At 47.2% G+C, this 16,627-nt stretch overlaps 1 protein-coding gene and 1 long non-coding RNA gene across 3 annotated transcripts; one reads left to right on the top strand and one right to left on the bottom strand.

Annotated features, from left to right (window-relative positions):
• The first annotated feature begins 2,231 nt into the window (after positions 1-2,231).
• Positions 2,232-10,688, top strand: LOC122382303 (60S ribosomal export protein NMD3-like). Of its 2 annotated transcripts, none has more exons than XM_043367479.1 (2): positions 2,232-2,292; positions 8,550-10,688. In XM_043367479.1, the coding sequence occupies exons 1-2, from the start codon at positions 2,238-2,240 to the stop codon at positions 10,091-10,093; spliced, it is 1,599 nt and encodes a 532-aa protein (XP_043223414.1). In that variant the 5' UTR covers positions 2,232-2,237; the 3' UTR covers positions 10,094-10,688. The 2 variants fall into 2 exon arrangements, with proteins under 2 accessions (XP_043223414.1, XP_043223415.1); XM_043367480.1 differs by having other exon boundaries at positions 2,250-2,296.
• Positions 10,689-12,013: 1,325 nt separating this feature from the next.
• Positions 12,014-16,568, bottom strand: LOC122382304. Its single transcript, XR_006256660.1, has 3 exons — positions 14,739-16,568; positions 14,107-14,223; positions 12,014-13,074 (listed from the first exon to the last, which is right to left on the bottom strand). It is a non-coding gene; the product is annotated as an uncharacterized LOC122382304 (long non-coding RNA).
• Positions 16,569-16,627: the final 59 nt, after the last annotated feature.

The raw sequence follows: 16,627 nt of genomic DNA, 5'->3' as shown, positions 1-16,627 counted from the left end.
CAATCGACAGCCACTTAAATAGACGGTCAGTTCCATTCCAACCAACAAACGATCTACAAAAGCAGACGGTCAGCTCCAACTCACAGTCGGTCTACTACGAGTAAAATAGACGGTCAGATCCAACTCTAGTCTGGCTATTCAAAATCCCAAATACACGTTCATGTTCGACAGACAGTCGGTCCACTAAAATAGACGGTCAGTCAAGCTAATGGTTGGTCCGGTCAGCACCTACAAACGACTCGTTCGCATAACAGACGATGTCGTATGGTCGGACCGCCGCGGTCCGTCTGTCCAGTGTATGAAGGTGCTCTGGACGGACACCATAATGGCTCCTTTGTCCGAGTCCATCAGCACAGTGACCACTGACCACTCGTCCCGCCCTCGGAGCACCCTGTTCGACCACCGTGCAGACCGACACGGCTTCAGTCAGTGGATGTCTGCCGCACCTTCCGTTACACCGCATGTCACAGTATACACTCTACCGTTGAACGTTTATCAATCCCGGATCTTTAGGCTTACTATGTCGGACGGGTCGGCTGCAGTTAGCCTCAAACTATCGATACGATTTTAAAGCAAATGCAATCTAAACTGAGAGCATTTGTGCAGTCACTCGCTGCTTATGGTAACTTAAAGTCGATGACATACACTGCGTCATTGAATCAGAACACCAATTCAGATAATGGGCTAGCTCCCTAGATGCATCTACCATAAATAACCCGATATTTGTTGCCGCATAGCCGTGTGCTGTAACCGAAACGGAACCAGTCCAATCGGTTCCCGTTGCCAATGCTGTTTCCCTGTTTGCATACGAATGGGATATTTGGCCATTTCTTTACCTATCAGCTGTTCTGTTATGTATGCTTTTACTCAGATGCGTTTCATAAGAAATATTGAGAAGTCGTCTCAATGCCTACTCGGATTGCCGTGGCAGCGCGTTGGAGCACTGACCGGTTCCCGAGGGACCCGCCCCCGCACGTCTGCCGCCACGCGCGCCCGGCGACAGATGACCTTCGTCCCGGCCAGACACGGTCTATCTTGTTCCGGCAGCAATCGGGCGCTGATCAGGGCCGCGGGTAATAGCCGGCGTTTGTAGCGACCTCCACGACTCCCGCGGGACCCCGGCGGCCCCCCTCCCCACCCCGTCGGCTCCGACGGCGGCTGGTGCGGCTTCCCGGCGGCGGCAGATTGATAACACGCCGCCCGAGATTGGCAGCGCGCAGCGCGACCGATGGTGCAGCCTGCCGACGACCCGCCCGCTGAACAAGGTGTCCCATTCGGGGTAACTCGACCGGGAGCGATGGCCGGGACGGCGCGGCCGGAGAGGTCAGTCAGGAAGGTGGGGACTGTGTTGGTGGCTGGTTAGGTGCCGGCGGTGACTGGGCGACCGAGATTATAGTGGTGCCCGAGGACTGAGGAGACCAAACGGCCTGTTTGGGCGAGCGTATTTGATAGGTGCGCTGCCAGCCCCACGGCGCGAAGTCGATGCCCAATCGTTCTCTAAGCTACCGGCTACGGTTGAGCTTTAGCAATGCCCCACAGATCATATTTGATGTGTCATTTCTACTGACCTGCTCAACAACATTCGGGCTACGATGAGGATGTTGAGTCAACATGTTTGCGTAAACATGTTTTCGGCGGCGCTCAAGACTTGAAACCCAGAAAGTTCCCTGTTGCGTACTCATATGACAGTTATATGTAGATATCATACGACTCCCAACTCAGCTCTCAGCCCAGCTCCCCTCATCCCAGCCCAGCTGCCAGGCTCCCAGACCAGCTCCCAGCTCAGCTTCCAGCTCTCGGCTCTCAGCCCAGCTCCCAGTCCAGCTCGCAGCCCACTTAACTTATGAAGCATGCCGCAAGCTTCAGCCTTCAGACTCACCGACTGATGGCCGATGCTCGGATGTCTTTTTTCCATTAATTTTCTGAATTTTCTCCCTGTTGGCCTATTGTGATTTGTGCGTGAAATGCCTTTACGTTTACGATTTCTAAAAACGCACGTTAAAAGCAGAGCTGCCACTTGATAATCCCTGCGCTGCTTCCCTACTTATTGAAAGAAGCTGCTAGGAAAATGATAAACAGCTTCTTCCTGATATTGCACACATAAAACAATCATATATCTATGTCAATTATTGGATGGCCAATATTGATATACAATGAATGAGGGGAAAACAATAATTTCGTGGTCACAAGCTACTCATCATTTCATTGAGACACAACTGGCGCTTATGCGACATAGCATGCTTCATGGAAGTTGTGTAAAACACACACGAGGCCTACAGTGGAATACGGACGGTAGGTAAATAACTGGGAAATTTTACAATTTTTTTAAGTATTTACCTAGAAGATAGTTACAGAAACTGATAAATTCAATTTTCCTCCCGCTCACATGATAGATAGATAGATAGATAGATTTGTATTTCAGACTAACAGTCCATTGCTATGAGTTGATGATGGATGTACCAGATGGATGATGGATGAGCAACAAACATCGATTAAGGCACACTCCCAGTCGATGCACATTCAATGTAGCACAGCATGACAATGGAGCTTACTGAGCCAAAAGCGTCTCAGTTTTGATCTGAAACGGAGATCCCCTGAATTGATTGCTTCAATGATGCTATTGGGGCTTTGTTCAAGTCTTCTCAGAAACTTATAAATAAGTTTCCTGAACACGCTTTCACAATTCAGCACTCTAAAATATGCACATGTCATACTCGTACTCTCAAATTTCGATAACCCGATAAGTCGTTTAAGAAGGTTGTGATAGCTCACAATGAGTCGATTCATAGTTGCCTTCCTATAGTTCCACCACAGGTGTGCACAGTACATCGATGAACAGTAAGTCTCAAATAGTTTCAGTTTGACATCTACAGTACACATGTGAACATGCTACAAGTAGCCTGATCGTGAACGTGATGGCAGATTGAGAGATGAAATAACGGTTTTTGATCTGGCTGACGTCAATAGTTTTTTTTATACTCGCCCACCTGGCATGTGTCATCATTTGTGTCTTTAAGTTTTTATGCATCAGTGAAAGTTGACTTCACTTTTTAAACTCTCTTAAGTGCTAGATGATCAGCAGACAGCATGCAGTGAACGTCACACTGCTCATGCTGAATATCGTCTTTTTTTTACCCTGCCTGGGGCCTCAAAATGGAATAAAAATCACACCATGTTTCTGTAAACCATACATTTATACATTGACCTAGAAAATTGTCCATGCGATCACATACCCCCCAAAAAAACAGGTTGGTAGTAACGAGTAGTAAAGCAGGCGTCACACTTTTTTTTGCAACCAAGGAGAGGCATTGTAGGTTAGGGTGTAGTTGTAGGTTTTAGGTGGTAGGTTTTAGGTTGTAGGTTGTAGTTAAGGTTAGGTCATGTTTGGTTTGGTTTGATTAGAATGCTTTCTTGGGTAAGCGCCTCTCCTTGGTTGTAAAAAACAAGTGTGCTGCCTGCTTTACGACTACCAAAACTGGCACACGTTCCCACTACATGCTTAAAGTGATTTAATGAAATATCGGGTGTTTTTCTTGGATACTATCTGCTTCACCTTTTGCAAAAAAATGAGTAGGGATATTGATGGCTGTGTAGCTACTACCTAATCCTACATTTACATTTTTAAATGATTTCTTAATGATATCAAGAAAATCCATTTTGCAAAATTAGATTAACTTGTGCAATGGAAATGTAGTCAGTAAGCAGGAATGCCAAGACAGCCTAACATACCTAACATACCTACATAGGAAATGTACCTATGTTAGGAAATGTTAACATACCTAACCTAGCATACCTGACCATACCTAACTCAGCAGGCAGTTGATTGTACTTAACTTTTGAATATTTCATGACTTATGTAAAAAATATTATAAGTTGATGTCCTGTGTCACTTTTCAAGCTTATAAGGATGTGTTCTTTCTTTTCATGTATTTTATTTTGAGAATTCCTACATTTCCTAGAGGATGTTGAAGGCTTGTATATCCCACATACCAAGCTTCCTCACTGGATGATTATTAGCATATGTTGAGTTGATGTAGCACAATTCAGATCATGATATAGGTGCTCAGTTCCTAAATGTTTTGCTTCTTAGCTGACACTGCTGCATTGGCATTGATGGACAGTTCAGGCTGTGTCCACTGGAATGTATGATAATGCTTAAACTTGACTTTAAGGGCTGGAACACAGCACTTGTGTGCATAAACCACAGTCTCACTCCTTTCAGTGGAATGGAATGCATGTCTTTATTCTTGCTCCCAACTTGCACTGCTTCAACTGCAATTAAGGAGCAAAAATAATGTCATGTATTCCAATGGGAGGAGCTAGAAGTGCTTTGCAGTGCAGTTTTGCATGCTTAACGCCCATCCAACCTCAATAAGAAGTGTCACTTGTTTTCAACTTACTGTTGTCTGTCTATTGTAACGAATCCATGACAGATGTAAAATGACGATAATAACTCAAGTTTATTGTATAAGACAAAGCTTTCGATACATAAAGTATCTTGATCACTGTCAATGAGATGTAGAATATTTGAAAATTCACAAATAACAAAAACCGACGCAAGTCGTTGCATTTCTTTCTTCCTAACATGTGACATTCACCCTATGACACTTTCACTGCTAATTTTGCTGCTATGCTAGACCATGTAATAAACCCGTTTCTTGTGTTGAACGTATTTCTTGACATGATATGAGCCGCTTCGAGACATTTTCGTTTTCGTTTCTTCATATTTCGTTCCAATATTTTGGTATCGTCCCACTTCGGCAGGTGCTGGCATTCTTCTATGTGTAGTACGATCGCATTGGAAGTCCGGTGAAATTTGACATCGCTCTTATGTTCCTGTAATCGCGTTTTTAATCCCCTTCCTGTCTCGCCTACGTAAGTCTTATAACACCCCGAACAAGGCACTTCGTAAACAATGCTCTTCTCGGAGCCTTCGTTTTTCTCTTTTCTTTCTAATATGTTCTTGATTTTCTGTCCTGAGTTCGTAGCAATCCGCACACCTATGCTCTCTAGTTGTTTTGAGATGGCATTCGCTTCTCTTGAATAGGGAATCGTTATCCATCTATCAGGCTTGTCTGTACGCTTCTTCGTTTGTCCTCTCTTCTTTTTCTTGACGATTTCTTCTGCTTTTTTCCTCTGCTGTATCAGAAAACCCTTTGGGTACTTCAATCTTTCAAAGGTCTCGTATATGTGCTGAAGTTCTTCTTGTAAGTAGTCATCATCACAAATCCTAAACGCTCTAAGGAAAAAGCCAATAACTATACCACTTTTCACCCTGTCTGCATGAGCCGAATAAAAATGCACGTAATCTTCCTTATTGGTAGGCTTTCTGAAAACTTTAAATTTGAAGTTGCTGTCTGTCCTCAAGATGGAAGTGTCTAAAAATGGCAGCTGGGCGTTCTGTTCCTTCTCCAATGTAAACTGTATCTTTGGGTTGACAGCATTCAAGAGGTTCAGTTTTTCGTCCAAGTCCATGTCTTGTGGTACCACTACCAAAACATCATCCACGTACCGCATCCATTCTGAATCAGGGCCGATTATATCTAGAAGTCGTGACCGTTCTAAATCTTCCATATAGAGACACGCGCCAATGGAGCTCAGCGGTGACCCCATGGCTAACCCACTGTGTTGAACGTATTCTGATTTGTTAAACTTGAAACATCCAAACCGCATGCATAATGTCACCATCTGCATGTACTGGTCTCTTGGTAATGGCAGGATGTTGTCATCTGTGGCATCTACTACTTTTTTGATGGCGTCTAAGGCCCCATCTACAGGGACGTTTGTGAATAGGGCTGACACATCAAAACTGGCCAGCTTCTTGTTAGAGATGTCGTTTACTTCTTTTAGTCTCTGCATCATGTCGTTCGTGTTCCGAATATGAGCCGTACTCAGTGACCCTAATGCTTTGGTGAGTGGTTTGGCCAAAACTTTAGCTATGTTGTGGGGAGCGCTTCCGATGCCGGATATAATTGGTCTCATAGGCATACCCTGCTTGTGCACCTTTGGTAAGCCCTTCATTCGTGGTGCTGTTGGGGCTTCTTCTAGTAAGTGGTATAATTTCTTCCCTCTTTCAGACGTTTTAAGAACTTTCCGTGCTTCTTTGTTGAACAGTTGACTTTGTTTTTCCGTATGTCCTACCGGCTTCTTTTCATATGTTTCCGAGTCATTCAACAGTTCATCCATCTTGGTCACGTATTGTTGCTTATCCATGATGATGATTCCGCCGCCTTTATCTGCTTGAGTTACTACTATGTTGTCGTCGTTTGCTAATTTTTGTAGAGCACGCATATATCTTTTGGGCAAACTGCTAGGTTGCTGGTCGGCCATAGCTTTACAACATGCTAAAATACCTTGGATGAATCCCTTATCTGCATCGGTGTCGTTCCACTTATAGTTCCTTTCAATATGTTCTGCAAACGAGTACTTATCTCTCCCGGCATCAAATTTCAAGCCCAATGAAAGATCACGGTCATTATCTGACAACGAAAAGGAGGCTCTTTCATTGGGCTTGAAATTTGATGCCGGGAGAGATAAGTACTCGTTTGCAGAACATATTGAAAGGAACTATAAGTGGAACGACACCGATGCAGATAAGGGATTCATCCAAGGTATTTTAGCATGTTGTAAAGCTATGGCCGACCAGCAACCTAGCAGTTTGCCCAAAAGATATATGCGTGCTCTACAAAAATTAGCAAACGACGACAACATAGTAGTAACTCAAGCAGATAAAGGCGGCGGAATCATCATCATGGATAAGCAACAATACGTGACCAAGATGGATGAACTGTTGAATGACTCGGAAACATATGAAAAGAAGCCGGTAGGACATACGGAAAAACAAAGTCAACTGTTCAACAAAGAAGCACGGAAAGTTCTTAAAACGTCTGAAAGAGGGAAGAAATTATACCACTTACTAGAAGAAGCCCCAACAGCACCACGAATGAAGGGCTTACCAAAGGTGCACAAGCAGGGTATGCCTATGAGACCAATTATATCCGGCATCGGAAGCGCTCCCCACAACATAGCTAAAGTTTTGGCCAAACCACTCACCAAAGCATTAGGGTCACTGAGTACGGCTCATATTCGGAACACGAACGACATGATGCAGAGACTAAAAGAAGTAAACGACATCTCTAACAAGAAGCTGGCCAGTTTTGATGTGTCAGCCCTATTCACAAACGTCCCTGTAGATGGGGCCTTAGACGCCATCAAAAAAGTAGTAGATGCCACAGATGACAACATCCTGCCATTACCAAGAGACCAGTACATGCAGATGGTGACATTATGCATGCGGTTTGGATGTTTCAAGTTTAACAAATCAGAATACGTTCAACACAGTGGGTTAGCCATGGGGTCACCGCTGAGCTCCATTGGCGCGTGTCTCTATATGGAAGATTTAGAACGGTCACGACTTCTAGATATAATCGGCCCTGATTCAGAATGGATGCGGTACGTGGATGATGTTTTGGTAGTGGTACCACAAGACATGGACTTGGACGAAAAACTGAACCTCTTGAATGCTGTTAACCCAAAGATACAGTTTACATTGGAGAAGGAACAGAACGCCCAGCTGCCATTTTTAGACACTTCCATCTTGAGGACAGACAGCAACTTCAAATTTAAAGTTTTCAGAAAGCCTACCAATAAGGAAGATTACGTGCATTTTTATTCGGCTCATGCAGACAGGGTGAAAAGTGGTATAGTTATTGGCTTTTTCCTTAGAGCGTTTAGGATTTGTGATGATGACTACTTACAAGAAGAACTTCAGCACATATACGAGACCTTTGAAAGATTGAAGTACCCAAAGGGTTTTCTGATACAGCAGAGGAAAAAAGCAGAAGAAATCGTCAAGAAAAAGAAGAGAGGACAAACGAAGAAGCGTACAGACAAGCCTGATAGATGGATAACGATTCCCTATTCAAGAGAAGCGAATGCCATCTCAAAACAACTAGAGAGCATAGGTGTGCGGATTGCTACGAACTCAGGACAGAAAATCAAGAACATATTAGAAAGAAAAGAGAAAAACGAAGGCTCCGAGAAGAGCATTGTTTACGAAGTGCCTTGTTCGGGGTGTTATAAGACTTACGTAGGCGAGACAGGAAGGGGATTAAAAACGCGATTACAGGAACATAAGAGCGATGTCAAATTTCACCGGACTTCCAATGCGATCGTACTACACATAGAAGAATGCCAGCACCTGCCGAAGTGGGACGATACCAAAATATTGGAACGAAATATGAAGAAACGAAAACGAAAATGTCTCGAAGCGGCTCATATCATGTCAAGAAATACGTTCAACACAAGAAACGGGTTTATTACATGGTCTAGCATAGCAGCAAAATTAGCAGTGAAAGTGTCATAGGGTGAATGTCACATGTTAGGAAGAAAGAAATGCAACGACTTGCGTCGGTTTTTGTTATTTGTGAATTTTCAAATATTCTACATCTCATTGACAGTGATCAAGATACTTTATGTATCGAAAGCTTTGTCTTATACAATAAACTTGAGTTATTATCGTCATTTTACATGTTGTCTGTCTCTTCCAGACACACGCCGCATTAAAATGGAGGGAGACGTGGCGTTTGTGGCGGCCGATCCGACGCTGTCGCGGATCCTCTGCTGCGAATGCGGCACGCCCATCGAGCCCAACCCCACCAGCATGTGCGTGGCCTGCCTGCGGACCCACGTGGACATCACGGATGGCATCCCCAAGCAGGCCGTACTCTACTTCTGCAAGAGCTGCGAGCGCTACCTGCAGCCGCCCGACTCGTGGGTCAAGTGCGCGCTGGAGACCCGCGAGCTGCTGGCGCTGTGTCTGAAGAAGCTGAAGGGCCTGTCACAGGTGCGTCTGGTGGACGCGGCGTTCGTGTGGACCGAGCCGCACTCGCGCCGGATCAAGGTGAAGCTGACGATCCAGAAGGAGGTGATGAACGGCACCATCCTCCAGCAGGTGTTCATCGTCGAGTTTGTCGTCAACACACAGATGTGCGGTGACTGCCACCGCGCCGAGGCCAAGGACTTCTGGAAGGCGCAAGTGCAGCTGCGCATGAAGGGCCAGAACAAAAAGACTTTCTACTACCTGGAGCAGTTGATACTGAAACACAAAATGCACGAACAGACAGTGAATATAAAGCCGGTGCACGAGGGGCTCGACTTTATGTTCGCGAACGAGGCGCAGGCGCGCAAGTTTGTCTCGTTCGTGGAGTCGGTGGTGCCGTGCCGGACGCAGACCTCCAAGAAGCTCATCTCGCACGACGTGCGCAACAACACGTACAACTACAAGTTCACGCTGAGCGTGGAGCTGGTGCCCGTGTGCAAGGACACGGTGGTGTGTTTGCCGCGCCGGCTGGCCCACCAGATGGGCGGCATCGGCCAGCTGTGCGTGGTGTTCCGGGTGGCCAACGTGGTGTGTCTGATCGACCCGAGCACCGGCCAGGTGGCAGAGGTGTCGGGCGCTCAGTACTGGCGGCAGCCGTTCGGCGCTGTCGGCGGGCCGCGCCAGCTCACGGAGTTCGTGGTGATGGACTGCGAGGTGCAGCGCGGCGGCGAGCGGCGCACGTTCGCCGGCCAGGGGGCGCTCAGCACGCGCCACCAGGTGGCCGATGTGTGGGTGGTGCGCAGCAGCCAGCTGGGCCAGGAGGACGCCGCCATCCACACGCGCTCCCACCTCGGACACCTGCTCAAACCGGGCGACCTGGTGCTCGGCCTCGACCTCAAGAACAGCAACGTCAACAACGACCACCTGGAGGCGATGTCCGAGGAGAAGCTGCCCGACGTGCTGCTGGTGAAGAAGGTGTTCGCGGACCCGGCGGCGCGCCACCGCCGCCGCCGCTGGAAGCTCAAACACCTGCGCGACGACGCCGAGACGGGCAGCCAGGACCGCGACTACGCCGAGTTCCTCGAGGACCTGGAGGAGGACCCGAGTGTGCGCGGCAACGTCAATATCTACCGCGACGCCACCAAGGTGGCCGTGGACCTGGACGACGAGGGCGGCTACGAGGGTCCCCAGGTGACCCTGCAGGAAATGCTGGAGGACCTGCAGCTGGGCGAGGACGCCACCGGCGGCGAGGGTGCCGACATGATGGAGTAGCTCCCCGGAGAAGCTCCCCGTGGGGGAGCGGCCCCCGGAGACGCGAGGGAACATTGGCCGCCTGGTTCACCGGTGGGTGAATGGGGAAGGGGTCCACGGTGCCGAGAGCGCCACCCTGACGAGTTGTGTGCGTTTGGAGAAGGCTTTATGAAATAGTTGGACGAAAAGAACTATATTTGACGGTGAATTATCGCGCGCGTCAATCTGTCGTCAAACACTAGGCACAGTCTTCCCAAAGGGTTCCTTTGGAGACTGATGATATGTGCAGTCGTGAGCTCTATGCCTGAGGTCGTTATTTTTCTTATCGCCGCAGCTGCTGACTTTACAAAGGTTTGTTACAGTTTTCAGTTTTCACACTGACCTTACATGATGTCCAACAAAAAAGTGCCCTTATCAGGATCTTTCCTCCACTGAAATTATAAGGAGTACTTTTGGATTGTTATGTCCACAGACTTGTTTACACTTGTGTGTGCTATATCCTATGCCATTTGTATTTTGAAATATTTAATTTCGAATGTAAGCAGAAACTTTGATCAATTTCTAGTTGGGCTAGGTCGCGAATGCAAGCGCACAATACACGGCAAATACAACGTAATTTTGTTTGAGGCAAATACAGCATAGTTTTGTTTGAGGATTATCAAATGACAGATGTGATATATAAGTGCATGTAAGGCCTAAACATTTGAATTTAAATGGGTGCTTAGTCACACCCATGCCTAAGCAATAAATGCGAATCGTTGGATAATTTCTTGCATTTTTATCCCTTTTAAAATGAATTCAGAAGTCTAGGCCTTACATGCACCCAAGATTCCTTCACTGCTCCATGCACCTATACATCACATAGTTTTGTTTATTCACACGCTCTTTTTCGATGCAAGCATATTTGCCAAATAAATGCTTGAATTTCACGTCACAGCTGCAATCGCTGCCAAGATTACGTTACTATCGCTGCTCTGGTCAAGGCCCTATATACCAGGTAGGTTCATTAGGGAATTTTTTACGTTCCCCCTACCGGCCCCGGATGACGTCACTGGGGTGCTCCCGCCGCGGCCGGCCTATGTATAGAGCATTACTACGAACTTTTCGGTGGCATTTTTTCGTGTTATAACGCCCAAAAAGCTATCGCGAGCACTTTTCGCACTAGAAATTGAAAATATGTCGCATTTTAAAGTGAGTAATAGTGATATAAGGTCACGTCCAGGAAAAGCGGGCCGAAACCAGCGAGGCTTGTATGGGTCCCAGGGCGCAGGGTTATGGAGTTGGGACCGGACTTTGATCGGAGTCGAACTGGAGCCGGAATCGGAGTCGGAGTCGTTTTTGGAAGCCGGAGCCGGAGTCAGAGTCGAAGTCACCAAAAATTCATCGGTTCCGCAGACTGCGGAGCTGCAGGGCTGCCCGGAGTCTGAGTCGGAATCGGTCAGAATAGACAGTTCTGCCCGGAGTAGGAGTCGCAGGGCTGCGGAGTCGATGGATTTTCGGTGACTCCGACTCCGACTCCGGCTTTCAAAAACCAGCTGCGACTCCGACTCCGACTCCGGGCAGAATTGTCGGCTCCGACCGACTCCGACTCCGCAGACCTAGCAGGGCTGCGGAGTCGACAGATTTTCGGTGACTCCGACTCCGACTCCGGCTCGGGTGTCTAAAATCGACTCCGACTCCGACTCAGGTCACAACTGTCGACTCCGACCGACTCCGACTCCGACTCCGCAGCCCTGAGGAGTCGGAATTAGTTTTTGGAACTAGAAGTCAGGAGTCAGTAGTCACCGAAATTACATCGGCTCCGCTGCCCTGCTAGGGCGCTCAGGACGGATGCACTTAAGTTGCATTGCTGAGAAAAATCGAATAAACATTTTCACTAAATATTATAAGTTTCGCTTACGGGTGGCCGTTACTCACAGCTGGTGGTACAATGTCGAGACGCACAGCCGTTACCCAATGCCGAGTCGCACAGTGAGTCGCACAGCCGTTACACACAGCCGGAGGCACCATGCCGAGTCACACAGCACCAACAGATCTGGCCGTGCCACACCGAGTCGCACAGCCGTTACACACAGCCGGAGGCACCACGCCGAGTTGCACAGCACCAACAGATCTGGCCGTGCCACACCGAGTCGCACAGCCGTTATACACAGCCGGAGGCACCACGCCGAGTTGCACAGCACCAACAGATCTGGCCGTGCCACACCGAGTCGCACAGCCGTTACACACAGCCGGAGGCACCACGCCGAGTTGCACAGCACCAACAGATCTGGCAGTACCACACCGAGTCGCACAGCCGTTACACACAGCCGGAGGCACCATGCCGAGTTGCACAGCACCAACAGAGCCGGCCGTACCACATCGAGTCGCAAAGCCGTTACACACAGCCGGAGGCACCATGCCGAGTCGCACAGCACCCACACAGAGCCGGCCGCACCACACCGAGTCACACAGCACCACGCCGACTCGTAGTCGCTACACGAGCCGGTTTACCAGCTCACCTAGAGCTCCTTGCATGATGGCCAACTTTTCTGTCGGCTCTTTTCAGCTGCCGGACCTCGTCCAGTCAGGCTAAGGGACCGAAGGGGGAGGTGGAGACGGGTGCTCGCCAACTTCCTGGACACGCGGGTGCCGAGCTGAGGCTGCTTGACGGCGATGAACAGCTTGAGACGCCATATGACTCGCGGCCCCTGATCTGCAGTTGCCCCCATCAGCAGGCAGAAGTTCCGCTCGAACTCCTCCACAGCGGCCATCCAGGCTTGTGACAGAACAAACAGCTGGCCTCGGCTGATCGTCACAATTCAGCTGTTCGGCAGGGTGTTCAGTGTCTCCAGCGGCGCCCGAGAAGTCAGGAGACCGGCTACCGGGGGTGGCGTCGATGTGGTGACACTTGTATGCCACGAAGCCGGCAACAAATGCCAGCCCCTCGCGCTGAGCTTCCAGGTTGGAACTCGTCAGCTCGGCGCCGGCCATGGCTGCCAGTGTCGACACCGGCAGCGGCACTGTGAAAGCAGTATTACGCTACATCACTTGAAAGACATTGACAATTAAATATTGTGCAACAAAAGAAAAAACGTTAACACTTAAATGAGCCTAGTCTACGCACTGAAAGTGACAGATTTCGCGGACAACGAAAAATGCATGCCCTTTGGCTTTGCATTAATCCATTTTCCCGTTACTATTAAAGGGACCCTCCCACCTTCAAAAAAGTTAATGAATTGGCACGAAAGTGATGTCGCTCGGTTCAGAAAGAGCGAAAACGAATATCTACCAAATTTCATCGAAAAATATTCACCGGTTTTCAAGATATTAGACTTTTACTTTTGTTTACTTTTTGGGATCTCCGCTGTTCCTAGCGACTTTATTTGAAAGTGCGGCATTTGTTGCGCGCAAAGCAGCATATACCACCGCGTGCTACCAAACGTTTTAGTAAAAGATTTGAAAATCGTTAGATCTCCGCTGACGTCACAAATTCTAAGGGGGCATACTAATGCACTAGCCCCTTAGAATCCAAAAACTGCAAGTTTGAAATTCCATATCTCCGAATTAAAGCATTTGTCGATGTTGTGAGTGCCCAAACCGGTATTTGCAGGCCATGGCCACCAATTTGGCTATCTCAACTCAAAACTAATGTTAAGGTGGGAGTGTCCCTTTAAGCCTCGTTTGGCGACTGCCCACGAATTCGCTCGTGATTAGCATGGCACTTTTCAGAAGGAAAAAAACACTGCGTATAAAATTGTTCAAACATCAACCAAGACTGAAACAACTCAGTTTTTTTCTAAGCACTAGTTAGGACCAGCATAGGTCATTATCAGAACATTTAGTGGATGTGACTTGAGACATCACCTTATTGGATTGAGTGGCGGCCTTATGCCGACAAAAAGTTACCATTACTCATGGCAAAAAGAATGTTTTGATGCATTTCACCAATGGGAATTAAAATGGTGTCGCTCAAGACGGGCCAGGATTTTTAACACTGATGGATATTTGTGAGCACTTTTAATGTGAGTGAAAACATAAACCATTAGACTTACTTGTCAGAGGTCCCTGCTGGCTGGTTTAGAGGTTGCTCGCAGGTTGCCCCCAGAATCTCCTTGACCTCCTTTGCAGTGGTCCTCCTCAGGGACCTACTCGCCCTCGCCTCAGCTTTCCTGTAAACAGAAAACTCTCATCACAAACAAATTTGGCTAACATCATGCTGACAGTACAAGCAACTAATAAATAAATTTGAATAAGATTAAGCAGTAAGCACCTACCCATGAAATAACTTTAGTGACCAATTTGAAAATAAACAATAATACCATGCAAAAACATTTGTTTTCATTTTTACAGCTCTGATAACATTGCAACGAGACTGAGATGAACCCAGCCCGCAGTATGTGACCATACTATATACAATTTAAATTTTAATACTAAAAAGTAAAGAGCTCATTTATATTTCAATTTGCCATTGTAGCACTAGTTTGTTTACATTGCGTGCTTTCTCTAAACATTTTATTTGTTGAGTGTATCATGTTAGGTCAAGGTACTTATGCGCACTGCGAGCACTGAAAAATTATTACCTACCAGCTTAATTGCAAAAATGGAAACTTTAAAAAACGCCAGATTATGTTAAGATCCATTGCAAAATGAATAGCTTGGTTGAGGTTCCTCAGCATGTTCCCACCTTGAAATACTTGGTTGTTCTTCATGATATATGAGACGAAACGTAATACAAAGTGTGGTTGCCACTTATGTTAAGCTTTTGCGACCTTCAAACCATGGGTGTAGGAGCGCCAAAAATATTGGTGAAGGATGCCACCTGAACCTTATGAAAAGGGACAGGACCGTGCCAACCAACACGCATAGTGCAAGCGGGGGGGGGGGGGGCAATTTCGCCAACCCATTGTTTTTCGCAGATATCTTACGCCCTTATCATCCCATTAACGTCAAATTTTCAATGCCTGCCTAAAATTGAATTGTGCATCTTGCCATGACAGCAAGATGTAAATCAGGGCCTCGGCTAAGGAATTTTGACTACTGGGGCAAATGGTCAAAGTGTGTTAACCCGCGCCCTGCTGGGAGGGGGGGTTAACTTGAACACTCACCCACCCCCCTGCGGTTTTTCGCGGATATCTGAAAAACGGCGGCACCTTATCATCTACAAATGTTATACATTTTGTGAAAATTTCAGACCAGGGTCCTTCAAGGTCAGGTCACCAGGTCGCTACTAGTGACCTCACCTCATAAACACATCATAAAATGTTTCAATGTATGCCATAGCTACACCAAGTGACGGATCGCTTTGAAGCTTTCAGCAATTGATAAGTGCAACAGTATGTACAAAATTCGGAATTTTCATATCGGTGACCTAGGGTCGGGTCAATTTTGCGACCTCTCTAGGTATTATAAGTCAATGGGAGAAAATTCAAAACCGTCCTTTTCGGACGAAAGTCATTCTAAACACTCTCAAACACTAAATTACAAGTAACTTTGACACACTGAACATGAAAACGGCACCCGTGACCCCTGTTTATGCCCCTGAGGTCATCTCAGGTCACGAATGGTATCTAGCAGTTTTTTGCGACTAACTTTTGAAAGAGGCACGCTAGAGCGATGAAAACGTCTTATATATGTTCAGCTCGACGATACAGATCCACTGATATGCAACATGACAATGTCCGGTCAAATCATGACCTTGACCAGAGCAGAGGTCAAATTTTTAAGTTGAACTTTCAATGTCAAATTATAGTTCATTCGATGCGACAAGAGGAACACGATGTCGGTAAAAGAAAGCTCGTGCAAGGCTTGGGTCAAAAGTTATTGCAGAAAAAAACTGTTCCCGAAAAATCGTCTATTTTGGCAGTTTTTGCCCCCTGCAGGCAAAACCGTTGACGTTAGGTCAAATCTGAGCGAATTACTCAGAAAGGGCGTTAATAGGGCCATCGAATGCGCTTTTCCGTGGCGCTGTAGCTCTATTGGTTCCCGAGCTATGCGTTGGCTTCTTGGAAATTGTCGACATTCGACCTGGAAATCGGCGAAATTTTGCCTTCAATGACCTCTAGTGACCTGACCTTTGACCTGACCAAAAAAGTGACCGAAGTGATTTCGTCATTATTTTTGGCGCTCTTTCGAACGCCGCCTTCCGCGTATCGCTACGTGGCCCAGGAGCCGAGTTAGAAGGGGGGGGGGGTGTTCAAACACCCCCCCCCCCCCCAGCAGGGCGTGGAAATCCAGGACCCCCAGCCGGGCGCGGGTTAAAAAACAGACATTTGATCAACCGTCGAATCCAGTAGTTCTAAGCATAGGTAGGTGAAGACCCTCCCTTGCATTGTCCAAGATTGGTGAAGGATCCTTCACCAATCTGAAACTTTGGTGAAAGGTATCCTTCACCAAAGAGATACGTTGCTACACCTATGCTTCAAACACATGAAAATGTGTTTATATTATTGAACCAACATATTAAAACTTTGCATAGCAACCAAAGTAATAACACGCAACGGTCGGAAAACACTGCGCCGGTGCGCCAGAATTGACTACATTACTCGAATCTCGGCGACCAATCAGCTTTCGAGC

The sequence above is a fragment of the Amphibalanus amphitrite genome, unplaced genomic scaffold, assembly GCF_019059575.1.
Source record: "Amphibalanus amphitrite isolate SeventyFive unplaced genomic scaffold, NRLGWU_Aamphi_draft 000136F_arrow, whole genome shotgun sequence".
NCBI classification, from domain to species: Eukaryota; Metazoa; Arthropoda; class Thecostraca; order Balanomorpha; family Balanidae; genus Amphibalanus; species Amphibalanus amphitrite.
The sequence above is the reverse complement of the archived record's forward strand: the minus strand, read 5'-3'. Positions and strand labels throughout refer to the sequence as shown.

Bases quoted from the DNA above. Each gene is read 5' to 3' on its own strand.
- LOC122382303 (XM_043367479.1), top strand. From the start codon at position 2,238: ATGCTTCATGGAAGTTGTGTAAAACACACACGAGGCCTACAGTGGAAT. The intron at 2,293-8,549 runs GTAGGTAAATAA...TGTCTCTTCCAG, and splicing joins CCTACAGTGGAATACGGACG to ACACACGCCGCATTAAAATG.